General features: G+C 39.6%; 1 protein-coding gene across 2 annotated transcripts in view; it reads left to right on the plus strand.

The window, feature by feature from the left end:
* Positions 1-3,536: 3,536 nt before the first annotated feature.
* Positions 3,537-14,844, plus strand: part of LOC123970235 (protein kinase C beta type-like) — a 35,892-nt gene continuing 24,584 nt past the window's right edge. Inside the window, exons 1-2 of one of the 2 annotated variants that reach the window (XM_046048192.1) lie at positions 3,537-3,952; positions 4,373-4,404. In XM_046048192.1, coding sequence (XP_045904148.1) covers positions 3,789-3,952; positions 4,373-4,404 — 196 coding nt within the window. In that variant the 5' untranslated portion in view covers positions 3,537-3,788. The remainder of the gene's footprint in view (positions 3,953-4,372; positions 4,405-14,844) is intronic. The other variant, XM_046048191.1, reaches the window with a different exon arrangement.

Raw genomic sequence — 14,844 nt, forward strand, 5'->3', positions numbered from 1 at the left:
TTTATTTATTTATTATTACACCTTATTTCCATAAAGTCTTTCCTGGTTAGCAAAGAGCACACAACACCTTTTTTTGTAAAATGAAATCCCCCCAAAATTACAGTATTATTAAAATACCCAAAATGTATTAGTAAAATAGCAAAATAAAATCAGTAAAATATCAGGGAAATATCCAAAAGGTATCAGCAAAGTTATTAGTAAAGTATTCTTAAAAATATTAGTAACATACCTGATAAAATAGCAGTGAAATATCCCCAAAAATCTGTTCAACATTTGAAAAAAAATCTTTGTATAATATACCAAAAAATATCAGTAAAAGAATTTATAAAATATTGGTAAAATCTACAAAAGCATTTGTAAATAATCCAAAAGAAAATCAGGAAAATATCCATACAATGTAAAAGTTTTGTGTATGATTTCTTACACCGTAATTTATGTAATACCAAATTATCTTTGCTTGTATGACTGCTTGGAGTTGTGGGCAGGTGACAGATTAACACCTTTTGAAGCCCCTTTCTCACATGAAACCGGTAACATAACAGGTTCAAATACTTCGAGGGAGGACGTGATGCCTGTCAATCACACATAACCTCCTACACATAACATTTAATTCAATTCAGTTTTATTTATATAGCGCCAAATCACAGCAACAGTTATCTCAGAGCGCTTTTTATTAAAAGAGCAGGTCTAGACCGTACTCTGTGATGATATTTACAGAAACCCAACAGTTGACCGTGACCGTTCCAGAGAGACTGAAGACACCACAATCCTTCATCTAAATGTAATCAATGGGGAAACCCCACCACCTAAATTTAAAGTAGATTGGCAGACATTTTAATACACAGATAAACTAAATCTTTATTATTGAGTGATTGTATTGAGCTGAGCAAGACTGTGTTTTATCATCTAAGAATGTAACATCCCATCTGTAAGCGGAATGTGCCATTCTAACTATGGCTTTTATGAAATTTCTGCAATAATGTCCATATAAATAAACAATAGGCAATAAAACAGGGCAAATACACTGTAAAAAAATACTGTTAAAATATGCCAAAAATAGGGTAAAAAATACGAGCAACAGACAAAACAGTAACAAAAATATGAGACAATACGCTTTAAATACATCTAAAATATGGCACTGGCACCTCTACAAGAGAAAAGAAACATCAAAACGCAGCCTGTAAGTACAGCTTTTCTTGATAACAAAATGAAATAAGGTAAAGAAGTTAGAAAAATATAACAAACAGAATTTCAAGGGTAACAAGCTCTTGTGGCCATGCAGGCTAAATTGTTTCCATCTGCATTGGCAGGCGTTAACAGTGGAAAGTCAAAAGGGGAACCAACCATTTAAAGTGGGAGTAAGTGATTCTGCAGAAGGATTGTTGATATTTGAACTCAATTGACCCTTCGCTAAGCTCCGCCCCCCTAAGTTACTGTTACTAAGTCCGACAAACTGTCGGCGCTGCCACTGTCTATTACTGCACTCCCCAGAGAAATATTGTCATATTTGTTAGAAAAAGCGATCTCAGAAAGAAGCAGACTGTTTTGCAGTTGCATTATACATTTGGAGGTTGTATTCAGGCTGTCAAACTGACTCAAACGGATGTGAAAAAAATGAAAGATAGAAGCTAAAGCTAAAGTCTGTCTCAAGTTTGTCTCCATCCCCCCACGATGGAGACAAAACGTGGTGGTGGCACAATGGATAAGACAAATGCCTTTGGTGTGAGAGACCTGGGTTCAATTCCCCACTGTGCCCCACCATTGTGTCCCTGAGCAAGACACTTAACCCCATGCGACCTCTGACATGTATAGCAATTGTAAGTCGCTTTGGAGAAAAGTGTCAGCTAAATGTAAAAGACAACTATATGAACGATCAGCACTGTTCCTGTAAAGCTGGGTAGGCCTCTTTTCATTATTACATTCATTAAAAAGCAGAACAGTAGGGCTTTATTACGTTACATTCAGTTGGAAGTTAGCTATCGTTAGCTAACTAACATTACAACAATCCACAGCCGACATTTTCCTGGATTTATTTTAGGTTTTGGAAAGAAAATATATCGTACTTCTCCTATCAACCTCTCTAGGTAGCGATTGTAACTATTACAAGTGCCCCAAGAAGAAAAATACAGCCAAAAAAGATAGAAAACGACTCTTTTTGCATTAGAGTCAGTGGAGCACATCCATGAAATGTCGGACCTCAGATAGAGTGAGACCTATAATGCGCTGTGATTGGCCAGTTGTGTATTTGGGGTGTGGCTTAGCGAAGGGTCAATTGCTAAACAAATAGGCTACACCCCTCCCTAAAGTACTCCGTCAGAAGCTCCGCCCCCCCAAATTTCAAATCTCTGAGGTTTCTCCAGCCTTCGCCCATGCCTGGTTGTATAATTTTCTTCTCCATTTACACTCTTCAGACATTTTCATCTTTGGCTGTTTCTATCCCTCCTAACAGTGCCTGGAATCCAGCAGGTCGGTGTATAAAACTCTCCCACTGTCTCCCTCCCCTCATCACTCCCGTGCAAAAGAGCACTAACGCCACCTGTTGCTGATTGGCTGTAACAATTTTGCGTGGCAAGGTCCACACCACTTTCTTTGTTTTCTATTTACAGAGCCAGGGCTGTGTGGGAAAACCAGATTTCTTTTCAGAGCACACACAAAACGGAGAGCTATCACATTGTGAGGAAATATTTACTGAATTTAACAAAAAGTGTATTGGATTACAATTACTATCCCTTTAACCAACATTTCTAAGTATTTCACGGAATATTCCCTTCACAGAATTATATTATTTATCTATCTTTCTCACCGTTAGCAGCACTAGCCTCCATTCCTTTAAGTTTGTAATCCTCGCAAAAATCTAATTATGAAAATGACATGTTGTGGTTTTACAGGTTATTATGTGCAGGAGAATTTATTGGCGAGGTTCAGTAACTTCCTGCAGTCTCACAGCGACGACAAGACTTCACCACAACTTGTCGTTTTGTGCTAAGCTTAGCTAAGTGGCTTCTGAATGCATGTTTGCCAAACAGACTTGAGAGTGGCATCAATTATTTCAGCTAAGTCTTGTCAATTAAACTAGAATTTGACATATGACCCCTCAAGACAGGGCCACAAAATTAGGTAACAATGAGGGACCTGCTTTAGTTGATATTTTATTTCAGAAGTGTAAATGCCCAAACACATTTTGAATTAATCTAGTTATCACAATCAATTGAACCTGGGACATTTGGGCCCCCTGATTATGGGCCCTAGGGCCACTGCAGGCTTTAGCCAGGTTAGTGATCCACCCTTTTGTGTTTGTGTGTCCTATAGTCATACTCTGTTGAAAGTAAGCAGTACTACTTGTGGTTTAACGTGTTGACAGTGAAGAATTGCTTCATAGGTATGACACACGTCAACTGCGCGCGCGCACACATTTGTGGTAGTTTTTATATCAACGACCAGCTGAGAGAGAGAGAGAGAGAGAGAGAGAGAGAGAGAGAGAGAGAGAGAGAGAGAGAGAGGTGTAAGCAGCAACACATTGGTGAGGACAGGGAAACAGGCGCGCGGCCCGGGGACCCGCCGGAAGAAGCAGCAGCAGCAGCTTCAGCGCGAGCTGGACGTGAACTGACAAAACACCGGCAGCACGAGCGACACCGAGGCGGTCAGCGGGGCGGAGAGGAGGAGGACGAGGAGGAGGAGGCACCTGCACCGCAACTCGTTCTCCCCCGCTGCCTCCATCGTCTGTCCCTCTCTCTCTTCGCTCTCCTCACCCCTCGTTCCTCTCGGACCGCCGCCGCTTCCTCGTTAAGATGGCTGACCCCAACAGCGACGGAGAGGTACCGGAGAGCGCGCGCGGCTTCGCCCGTCAGGGAGCCCTTCGCCAGAAGAATGTGCACGAGGTGAAGAACCACAAGTTCATCGCGCGCTTCTTCAAGCAGCCAACCTTCTGCAGCCACTGCACGGACTTCATCTGGTGAGTGAGTGTGTGAGAGGGGAAATGACACAGGTGATTCACTTGCTGCTGCTGCGGCTATAGTCGGCCTCCTTCAGCACTAACAGTGTCCAGACACCGCAGTGTTTCTGTCATTGTCATTGTCAAAAACACTGCGATGCGCCATTCCCCCAGCTTCCCACAGTGCGACAGCACCGCCAGGCAAGTCGGGGGGATGCAGCCGCAGAGCAGCCGCTGCTGCTCGGCGTTTACCGCATCGACCCGACCCTCATCTCTGAAACTGGAGGTCTGGTGGAGGAATGCAGCTGGAGACACAGAGACACAGGGCCCCACTGTTGCTGCTGCAGCTGTGTGTTGATGTGTGTGTGTGTGTGTGTGTGTGTGTGTGTCCATGTGCGATTGGATATGTTTTTTTTTTACATCCCTGTCTTCTGTCCACAGGGGCTTTGGGAAACAGGGATTCCAGTGCCAAGGTAAGAGCAGCGGCCCATTCACAAATCCCTCTGTTGCATATGGTTGTGGGTGTGTGGACGGATGTTCCCTGTCTGAAGGAGTGTTGCTGCGTGTGTGTGTTTGTGTGTATTCAGGGCCGCTGGTCTGCACACTGTTACACTGACCTGTTGGCTCTTTCGTTGACGGAGTGTTGGTGTTGGCAGGCAGGTGTCAAACCCAAAGCAGGTGCTTGCCAACAGCAATAAATAGGAATGAGGATACTCTGAAAGGCTCAGGCAGATGAAACAGAGTGAGGTGTTAAGAGAAGAGTGGTGAAAGCTGAAGTGTCTGATTTTTGCCAAGGAGAAATGGGAGGAAGACAGACCAGGAAGTTAGATTTCACAAGCTCATTTTCTTCTCTCCCCTAACATCAAGCCTGAAAAATGGTGGGTGTGTGCGTGGGTGTTAATGTGTGTCTGTGGGTGGGCAGCGGGTGGGTGTCTAGACATGGACCTCTGCACACAGTGGTTTCATAAACAGGCCCTTGCAGCAACGTAGTGACACCCCTCAAGCACACGCATGCTACAATGCTGCAGCTAATGTTATCGTTCTGCTCGCAGTATCACTTCCTCCTCTTCACTGATCCGTCTCAGTCAGACACCCACCTAAAGTCATTTGGCTCATGTGACCACTCATGTAAGCTTTTAGGAGGAAAAATTACCAAAGTTTCCACATTGAGCTCTTGCTTCAGACTTCATTGATTGGGAAGAGTTGTGTGTGTGTGTGTGTGTGTGTGTGTGAGGTTGTGTAATTTTATTAGCAGTGTAAAAATAAAGCTGAAGTCCCCTCATCTCCTGCGGCTACCGGCTTGTCAACAGCTCTGGTGGTGATACAGGAAATGCATCGGGGGTAGAGAAAATGAACACACTGTGCATGAGTAAGTGTGCACTGCCTCCTGGACTTAGAGCTAGTGTGTGCTTAGCTACCCCGATCTGATAACATATAATGTACACACACTTAGAGAACACGGACCAATCAGAGTCTTGCACAGGTAGAGCTGCTGTCAGATCAGGTTTTGAGGGGAGTTTCCAAAACTTATAACTCTTAAATTCAAATACGACTTTTTACACAATAAATTTGCCTAGGGGTTGTGTGATCCTTGTTCACACTAAAGATAAAGAAGTCGTTAAAACGTCAATCAATCAGAATACCCAGTAAGCATTGATTTGGTGATTTGCAGGTCCAAAGGTACTGCAGTCTAGGTTAACGCTGGGCTAAATTTAACAAAAGAAACTAACTCAACGTCCACTTACTAGCTTTTTCAGAGCTTTCAACCACATCTCATGGATGCCGTTTGCTCAGCTGTTATGGAGTTACCTTGGAAAATGAATTGGGCTACATTTGGTTACATTTAGACACATTTTGTAGAGCTGCAACAATTAATCCTAATTGCATAGGGACAGCAGACACACTTCTGTTCAGACCAACAAGACCTCCTTTATTTGAACAGCGTGAAAAAGTAAATAGAAGAAAACGGTGTGTGAGACTGCTTAGCAAGAATAGGACCAAGGAATACAGTACCAACATACATTGCATGCTCAGTCAGCGAGCTTGTAGTACCTGCAGACACCCTGAATTGATCGATTAGTTGAACGACCAAATAATGAATCAGCAACTACTTGGATATTAGATTAATTGTTGAAGTCATTTTCAAGAATGAATTAGAACAATTTGGTTCTCAAATGTGAAAACTTGCTACTTTTCTTGGTCATTATGTTTATATACATTTTTTGTTTTCTTGCTGTTGTTGGTCTGAAAAAACAATTGACATTTGTGAATTTTGGCAGTTTTCTCATGTTTTATAGATTGAAAAAATAATCAGCAGGATAATTGCTAACAAAAATAGTTAGTTGCAGCCTTAACATTTTAAATAGCCTTATAAATTGTGTGTAATACATTTGGATGAAAGTGAGTTTGTTTAGGCATCTAAATTACTTATAACCAGTGTGTTATTAGGAACTTATTGTATCTTTTGACCAGTAGATCATATAATTGTGTACTGGGTTACAGCAGTAAGAAAAGAGCCGCTTGTCAGTTGTGTTCATTTGAAATGAGTCTACCTAAACAGTTATTTGATCATTTCAAAGTAAGCACAGACTTAGTGATGTGCAGGTTGGAAGCACACTTAGGCATGTAGTTAAGAGCACCTTGTGAGTCCCATTTATTTAAAAATGTATATGCCTCCATACAATATAAAGTTATTAGATTTAAAAAAAACAGAAAATAATCGGATGAATTGATAGTGAAAATCACTAGTTGCAGGCCTACTTCACGTTGAAATATTGACATTAAATGCTGTGGAAATAGAATTTAAATGACAGGCTTTGACCTGCAAATTAGAGCGTTCTGCCTCAAGGATTTACTTTAAATCTCAACGGTTAGTTTAGTTTGAGCGTGTTGTAGCAGGAGGCTTTGATTTGGTCACTTGCAGGTCTGTTTGTTTTTTAGGTGTCATTTAAACAGCATTTGTTGACTTTATTTCCGCTTATTGTTCAGATCTACTTCACAGTGAACTATAGTCATTTAAATGCTGTTGAAACAAAAAATAAGCTTTACTTTTTAATTAAATTTAGCCTGGTTTTAAATGTCAGCCTTTGGCCCACCTGGAAACATTGAAAAAGTTCTATTAATCTTTAATGTATATGCCTAAATATACAGTTTTTCTTTTCCTTTCTCTTAATGTGGGAGAAAAGTGGGAGATTTGTTAACAAGAAACAGCAAGGACTGTATAGTGTCATAACAAGAACTAGGAATGTTAGACATCTGGTGTAGACTTGTTCTGACCTGAAGGCCAGATTATTTTGTATGTGTGTTTGTGTCTCTGCATTGTGGGTGTGTTTGAATAGCCTGTTCTGCAGGTAAGGATGTCTCGTCTTTCTTTCCTGTCATTAGTTTTTCTTTTATAGGTGTTCATTTGTATGTGTGTGTGTACCTGTGTTCACTGACAGCAAAAAGAGGAAGTTGCCCTCATGCAATTTCCTGCTAAAAGAGATGTCTGACCAGAGTTTGGATTGAGTATGACACGGTCAAGTTTCACAAGAGGGTTTTTGATTTTGAAAAATAAAAAAAACAATTTTTTTCCACATTCAAAACAAACACTCAAACTTATAAATGCATGATTATAAAAATATTGTCTTAAGCAGTGGTGGAAGAAGTACTCTTTACTTAAGTAAAAGTACAAATACTAGTAGAAAAACTCTACTACAGGTGACATTTAAAACCATATGTAAGTAAAACTAGAGAAGTATTAAAAGTAAAGAGTATCTATTTTGCAGAAAATCAGCCCCTGTGACTTCGGTTCAGGCCCTTCCAAAGATAAATTAAGTAAGATCATTAATGTGGTTAGGGGAAAGAAACTGCTAAATTTTCAGACTTTTCTCTAATCGTAGCCTTTTTTGTGAAAAAACTACCGGATAATTTTACCTCTTAGGGCCTCAAAACAGTTATTTAAATGAAACCATGTGAGACGTTTAGTGGGGAAGTGTCCCTTCTGTGGTTCTGCTAACAACCCATAGACATCTGAAACGTGACAATGGGCCTCGACTTTTTTTGGTTTTTTGAAACACTGGATTAATCTTAAAGAATGTGTTGTATCTCATCATGTTTTTTTTTTTTTTATTTCTAATATTTATCTGAAAACTAACTAGTAACCAGTGTTGGGAGGTAACCGATTACAAGTTACCCTATTTAAAATGTAATCGTTCAAGTTTCAATTACTTTATCAAATTATTCTAACTTATTACATTTAATTACTTTTTGATTAATTTTCTAAATTTCCAATGAATGTTTTCAACCATTTTTAAAAGACAGTTTGAGAGGCAATTTAACTGGTAGATGGGTGGCGCTGCAAATTCAACCAATCAAAAGCATTAAAGCAGATTAGCATCAAAGTTTACTTAACGGGTGAAGGTGGAAATGGCAGAGGAAGACAATGTGCACATGAAAAACATGCAAAGCAACAAATTAATATTATTACAACATATAGCGTAGCTTTTTACAGAAAATATTCAGATATCACCTCTAATGTAATCACGAACACTTATAAGCAACCGTAATTTAATTACACATTTTTTCTAGTAACTGTAATGGATTATATTTACACATACAATTAAATTACATGTAATTAGTTACTACCCAACACTGCTAGTAACTGTAGTTGTATATTATTTCTCTCGCTCTCTTTGTAGAGTTATAAAGTACCTTAAAATTCAAATTAATAATATTCCATCACTGGTCTTGAGAATGAAAGTAAAGCTGTAAAGAAACATTTATTTAAGAAACCAACTATCTGTATTGGCATTACATTTTCACGTGGTCTGTACTTGTATAGTGCCTTTCTAGTCATCCGACCACTCAAAGCATTTACACTACATCACATTAACGTACTGATGACAGAGGCTAAGGTGCCAACTGCTCATCACAAATAGAAATTAACATTCACAAGGACACTTCGACAGGCAGACTGGATTGAACCGCCGATCTTTTGATTAGTAGGCAACCCACTTTAACTCCTGAGCCATAGCTCCAAAGGCCTTTTTCACAGCAGACATTTTGACTTGTCCTAGTAGGAAAATCACAGGTGTTACTAATAGAGATGAAAATGTATGAAAATTTCATATCATGATTATCCACCCATCCATCGACAACCGCTTATCCTGCATACAGGGTCGCGGGGGGGCTGACAATCCCAGCTGACATCGGGCGCAAGGCAGGGTACACCCTGGACAGGTCGCCAGTCCATCGCAGGGCCACACATAGACGAACAACCACTCACGCTCACACTCACACCTAAGGACAATTTAGGGTCGCCAATTAACCTAGACTGCATGTCTTTGGATGGTGGGAGGAAGCCGGAGTACAACAACCTTCTTGCTGTGAGGCGACAGTGCTAACCACCGTGCCGCCCCACCATATCAAGATTATAGTAACTAAAATTATCATGGTTATTAGTATTATTACAGTATTGTTAAAATGTGCTGAAAATTATCAACATGTACTGATACACTCTCTGAAACCATTTCAGCAAGGTTTTTTAAAATTGAAAACCACAAATAAAATTAACTTTTTGTTTGTATAAACATTAAAATAATAACAGCCAATACCTTATTTAAACATATGAATAATATAATTATATACTGCATGTTATTACATTTTATCATTTACTGTATACTGTAATATTATTACAGTAACGTGTTACTAGTAACACGTTACTGCCCAACACTGTACATGAATACAAATAAGTCTTAAGAACAACAGTGATAGTAATAGTAATGAGCCCAACAACTGACATAAATAGAGAGGAGGCTTGTACAGGAGTCTGCAGCGTTTCTCCTGTTGGAGCACTTTTACAACTAATTCGACGACTGCTGAATTTTAAATGAAGAAAATATGTTGGTTGGGTGACTAAACTGTGTGGGTGAATAGAGTCTGCAGACACACGACCCATACAGCAGCAGAACAATGTGCAGTGTTTTACGAGAGAAGCTTACACTGAGAGCTTCTGTTTACAAGCTGTTAGCAAGTCAGGCAGACAAACCAAAGCTAAATGTTAACTCACCCTGCATTCGTTTTAAAATGTTGAACTAAACAAACCCATGTTGCACGCTGCGCATGCACGCCTGCTTATGGGCTGTTGCTAACTTTGGTTGATGTTGGACAGTATTTACAGTAAGTTTTTTTGAAGCGTGGTATTCGAACACTGTTACCATGATAATTAAAACTTGTACCGTAATACTAACCGTTGGGAATTTTACCATGGTTTATCGTTAAAACTGTAACCGTTTTATCTCTATTTAATAATAACATGTATGATGGCGCTGTTATATTTAAGTGTCCCAGTAAGCTGTGACAGTGAGCCAGCATGAACAATACCAGTAGGCTATACCTAAAATCACACATTTTATCATTTACACACGTTAACTATCTTTGCTCAGCATGTTGGAAGGAAACACAAAGTCCAGCTGAGGCTAATCACAATGTTATTAGCTTTTCAGCTATTTCATAATAAAATTGTGACCTGATGATGGAAGTAAAATCTGCCGATCACTAAAGTCAACAGGATTCATCCTCTGGAGATCATGAATCTCTGCTCAAAATGTCGTGATAATAACAGATTTCAGTCAGGACCAAAGTTATGTAAACGCGTTGTTCATTTAATCTGCAATAAGAGGATGTTTCATAGGACAGTCTAAAAAGCAGCTACTAGTAGAGCTGAGCCATATGCTTCATTTATAAATGGTATGTTGTGTTACATTTGACCTTTTTATCAAGAAATTGCAGCTCCTGCGATTTGCATTTGGCATTTATTGCAATTGTGAAAATATTTTGTTTAATTGTTCAGCTCTAGCTAATAGCATGTCTAACTTAAACTGAACTGAAAGCAGTGTTTTACCTTACAGTTTGTTCTAATTGGGTGGTTGCACGTGTCTAATTTCCAGATGATATTTGCTCTTATTACGCCACCAAAAGTTGAGTAGAGCGAAACATTCTTTTGTCTTGCTGAGGAAGCCTGTGATTTCACTGATATTTCCACTTTATGCACCACTGGCCTCGACTCACTGGCCATATATATAATCTGCTTTTCAACAGTGTTCACTGCAGAAGTACTGTAAGAATGATCAATCTGTAAGAGTTCATCTTGCGTCTGTGCCCACATTACACAACCTCAGTGACTAAAAGAAAGACTCAAATACAGGAAGAAAGCCAAAAATAATCTAAACAAAAAAAATATATACTTCTTGTTTTCCCAGCATGAAGCGCATTATTGACTGTACCAAGGCTGTTGTTGACTTTTAATCCTGCACACTGACTGATCAGTGACTGAAGCAGTATCTTTGTTATTGATCGAATGGCGGCCTTGCAAGATATTGATCTCAAGATACGCTGGTTGTGGCCGAGAAAACAAACCCATATTTTAGAGCGTGCCTGTCCACAGTACAGTGCTTGCTTGTCAGTAAGCTCCTTCACAATGAATTTTAAAGTCGACAGATCTCTCCAGCGTCAGTTCTCTGAAAATGGCAGATGTCACGATGGCTGAGTAGATGGTAATATGTCTGGAAAACTATGCAAATGTGGTGTGGGAAGTGGGACTGGAAATCACAGCAAATGACAACAGACTGATGTTGGGCGTGAACCAGTTTTTGGGGTTCATCATAATTTTAAGGATATCATTTTTCTTAACACTCTGTATCATGGATAAACTGATTATCAGCTTACTGTGAGGTGGAGATGCAAATATTGATGATCTTTCATATAGATTAATTTATTTTGCTTAATTTGTTTTACCTTTAGTCCAACCTACGCTACCTACAGTAAAATATAGATTGCTTGAACTAGCTGGGTACTTTCACCTGAAATGAGTGATCAGTTATCAACGTGTCATTCCTATCAGTTATCTAAGTAATTAATGAACTGAAGTTGTTAAGTTGTTTCAGCTTTACAAATATAAACATCAAGATGAACTCAAATGAGACAGGGCACGCCACACCCACTGTGCATGTTATGTAGCATAGAGTTAGCCAGTGCTTCCCATTAAGACTCCTCACTGTATACAGAAGAGTTCTGCTGGCAATAGAAATGTTGTGCAAGGTTTCATTTCATAGTTACAATATGCTTAAAGGCGGGGTCGCACATTACAGGATTTACAGGGTTGTCTACTGCCAGAACTCCAGTCTGTCATTCAGTATGTTCTCTTTGTATTGTATCTCTTTATAACTCATTCGTAAGATTTATGCTCCTTCCCGACTGTCAGTGGCTTAATAAAATCTGTGCGAGTCGGTGGGAACAGTCTTTGTGTGTTGTTTGTCCAGTCTTTGTCGGTTTCAGCTAGTGTTCAGGTCTGTCCCAAACTTTATATGCTAATTGCTGTGGTCCACCACTTAAAAGAAACAGCTGCTTGCAAGCAGCAGTTACCAGCTGAGGTTTGTTTACATTGTATCTCAGTGTTTGAACAGTCAAATTCCCCTGACTGCTTAGTCATCAGTCAAATGCATGTACCAGTGCTCTCACTCAGACTCTTGGATTCTAAAGAAGCTTTTCTGATGCATCTTCAAAGACCCTTTTGTTTTTGTAGTAATAAAAATATGAACAATACATTTGAGAAGTCTCCTTGCTATACGTTTTGACTGTAGCCATGAATGCAGTGATGGTCTGTGGCCAAGAGTCAACTTTGTTTAGTCTGTCTAGCTAGCAGCTGATATCAGATATCAGGATGGTATCGAACACAAACATGAGGAGCAGATGAAGTAGTAGTGTGTGGATTTTTCTGTTCTTTCTGATTATTAAAGTGGATGTCTATGTTCTAAATACTTTGTACTGACCAAGCTGTATGATATGATGTTGAATATGTATAACAATGACAGTCTCTGGTGGTATAAGTATTTAATTATTCTTGTGCAACTGTCTCATATAGTAAGTCCTAAAACAAATAACATTGACAAATTCAAATCACACAATTCAGGAGAACGGCAAGAACAGAAAAAGCTCCAACTTGGAAGTGTTTACACATTATTCAAAGATTGTTACCCCCACTTAGCATTGTAGTTATAAAGCAGCTATAATCAACATTTAATAAAAACAATGTAAAAACAATGTAAAAGGGGTCAGTGATAGAGATTAACCTACAGAGAATCATCACTCAGCTCCGCTCAGCGTTATGGACCTTTTATAGTGAGTTTCAGCTTGTTGCTTAGCTGTTCGACAGCAGCTTTATGCTTTGCTTCACTCTCACTGCTCTCATAGAGTCGTTTTCAAACTCTAAAAACCCTCTGTCCACTATCTGCCCTGCACCAAACAGCGGACAGACACAGTTAGTGATATTTGCCTCAGGTGTTGTTAGAGACCAGAAACAGACCTAAGAGGATATTGGATTTGCATTCATCAGGTGGAAAGAGACATGACTCCTAATGAATGATCATGTTTCTGTGTAACTGCTGGATGTGTAAATAAGTTACTGATTGCTAACAAGTTCAGCATATCCACTTCAAAAGGTGATTATATGTCAGTGCTCACAACCTTTTTCCCCAAAAGTGGCCACAAAAATCAGGTTAGTATTGCTGGTTTAAATAATCTTAAATAGGTTTGCTTGAGGGTTGCAACAAATGGCTCACTCTGCATTCACTTACTCCTCGGACAAATTAAGTATTTTTACAATAAATGTATTAATTCTAATGGCAGTTGTAAATTCAGTAGTAAATTCTGCCTTTTTGTACATGCAACAAAGACTGTGAAAACTGTCAACATATGGTCCTCTTTTAATATCTTTATATAATATAGACTAAGTTTTTATTATTTGTGTCTTCTTGTATATTTCTATACTGTACTGTAGACTTCTTTATGTCTCATGTACACTAGGGTTGGGCTGATAGACGATAATACCGCCATGTAAAAGCAGGTTTTAATCACTCCGAACATTATTATTATAAATTTTAAATATGCTTCGCACTCTCCTCGGAATTCTCCTCTCCCCACACTCAGACACACGAGGCCTACACCTCAGGTAAACACAACGGCTGATTATTCGGAGACCACATGAATGCACTGTAAGTCACTTCTCACCCCTCCCTTTCCAAGCACGCTCTGTCAGCTCTTCTGCTAAATAATACGTGTGGTCCTCCATTTGTCCAAATTTCACTTCTCTTCTTATTTCTAACAAACTAGACGGCTACTGCTACTACTTCTACTTCTTGTGCTGCTACTTGTTTTTTGTACGTATTCAACGTAATGACAAAACGGGCTCTGTAGTGCCGTTTGTCCGTTTGGGCTACTGTAGAAAACTGGCGGAGTAACGGCGACGTCCATTTAAGGGAACCTGCGGTGTATGTAGATAGAAATGTCTCATTCTAAGGTAATAAAAACATAATGGTTCATTATGTAAGATCTTTATACACCACTGAAAAAATAGTTATGTATAATATATTGCATAGATAGATCCTAAATATTACACACCGGAACTTTTTAAAATTGGATTTTATTTAGATGTATTTACGATATGACGTGAACCCGACATTGGACAGAGTCTTTAGAGGGCTGTTAATTAGCCGGGTCTAATCGCAGTGGTTCACTTTAATTCCGGCATGTTGAGTTGTACATGATGATTGCAAGTGTCTCCGTCTGTGGTTTTGTGGGCTGGTCATCATCCAAGATGGAGGGAACTTCCTGATGCTCCTGTTGATGTGAAACTATCAGCCCGCTGTCGTCCTGGCAGTTCATCGCAGGGATCTTTTTTCTGATTTGCCGTTATCGCTGTCAGTCTGGGAAAGCGGGGCATGTGTAGACTCGACTGTAGGGCTCAGCCTGGTTGCTAGGCAACAGAGCAAAGACCTCCTTGGCAGGTCACTAGGCCTGTCTTTCAGTACTGTGTGTGTGCGTGTACATGCACAGGTGTGTGTGAGAGTGTGTGTGTGTGTGTGTGTGTGTGTGTG

This window comes from Micropterus dolomieu, linkage group LG04, assembly GCF_021292245.1.
Source record: "Micropterus dolomieu isolate WLL.071019.BEF.003 ecotype Adirondacks linkage group LG04, ASM2129224v1, whole genome shotgun sequence".
Classification (NCBI taxonomy): domain Eukaryota; kingdom Metazoa; phylum Chordata; class Actinopteri; order Centrarchiformes; family Centrarchidae; genus Micropterus; species Micropterus dolomieu.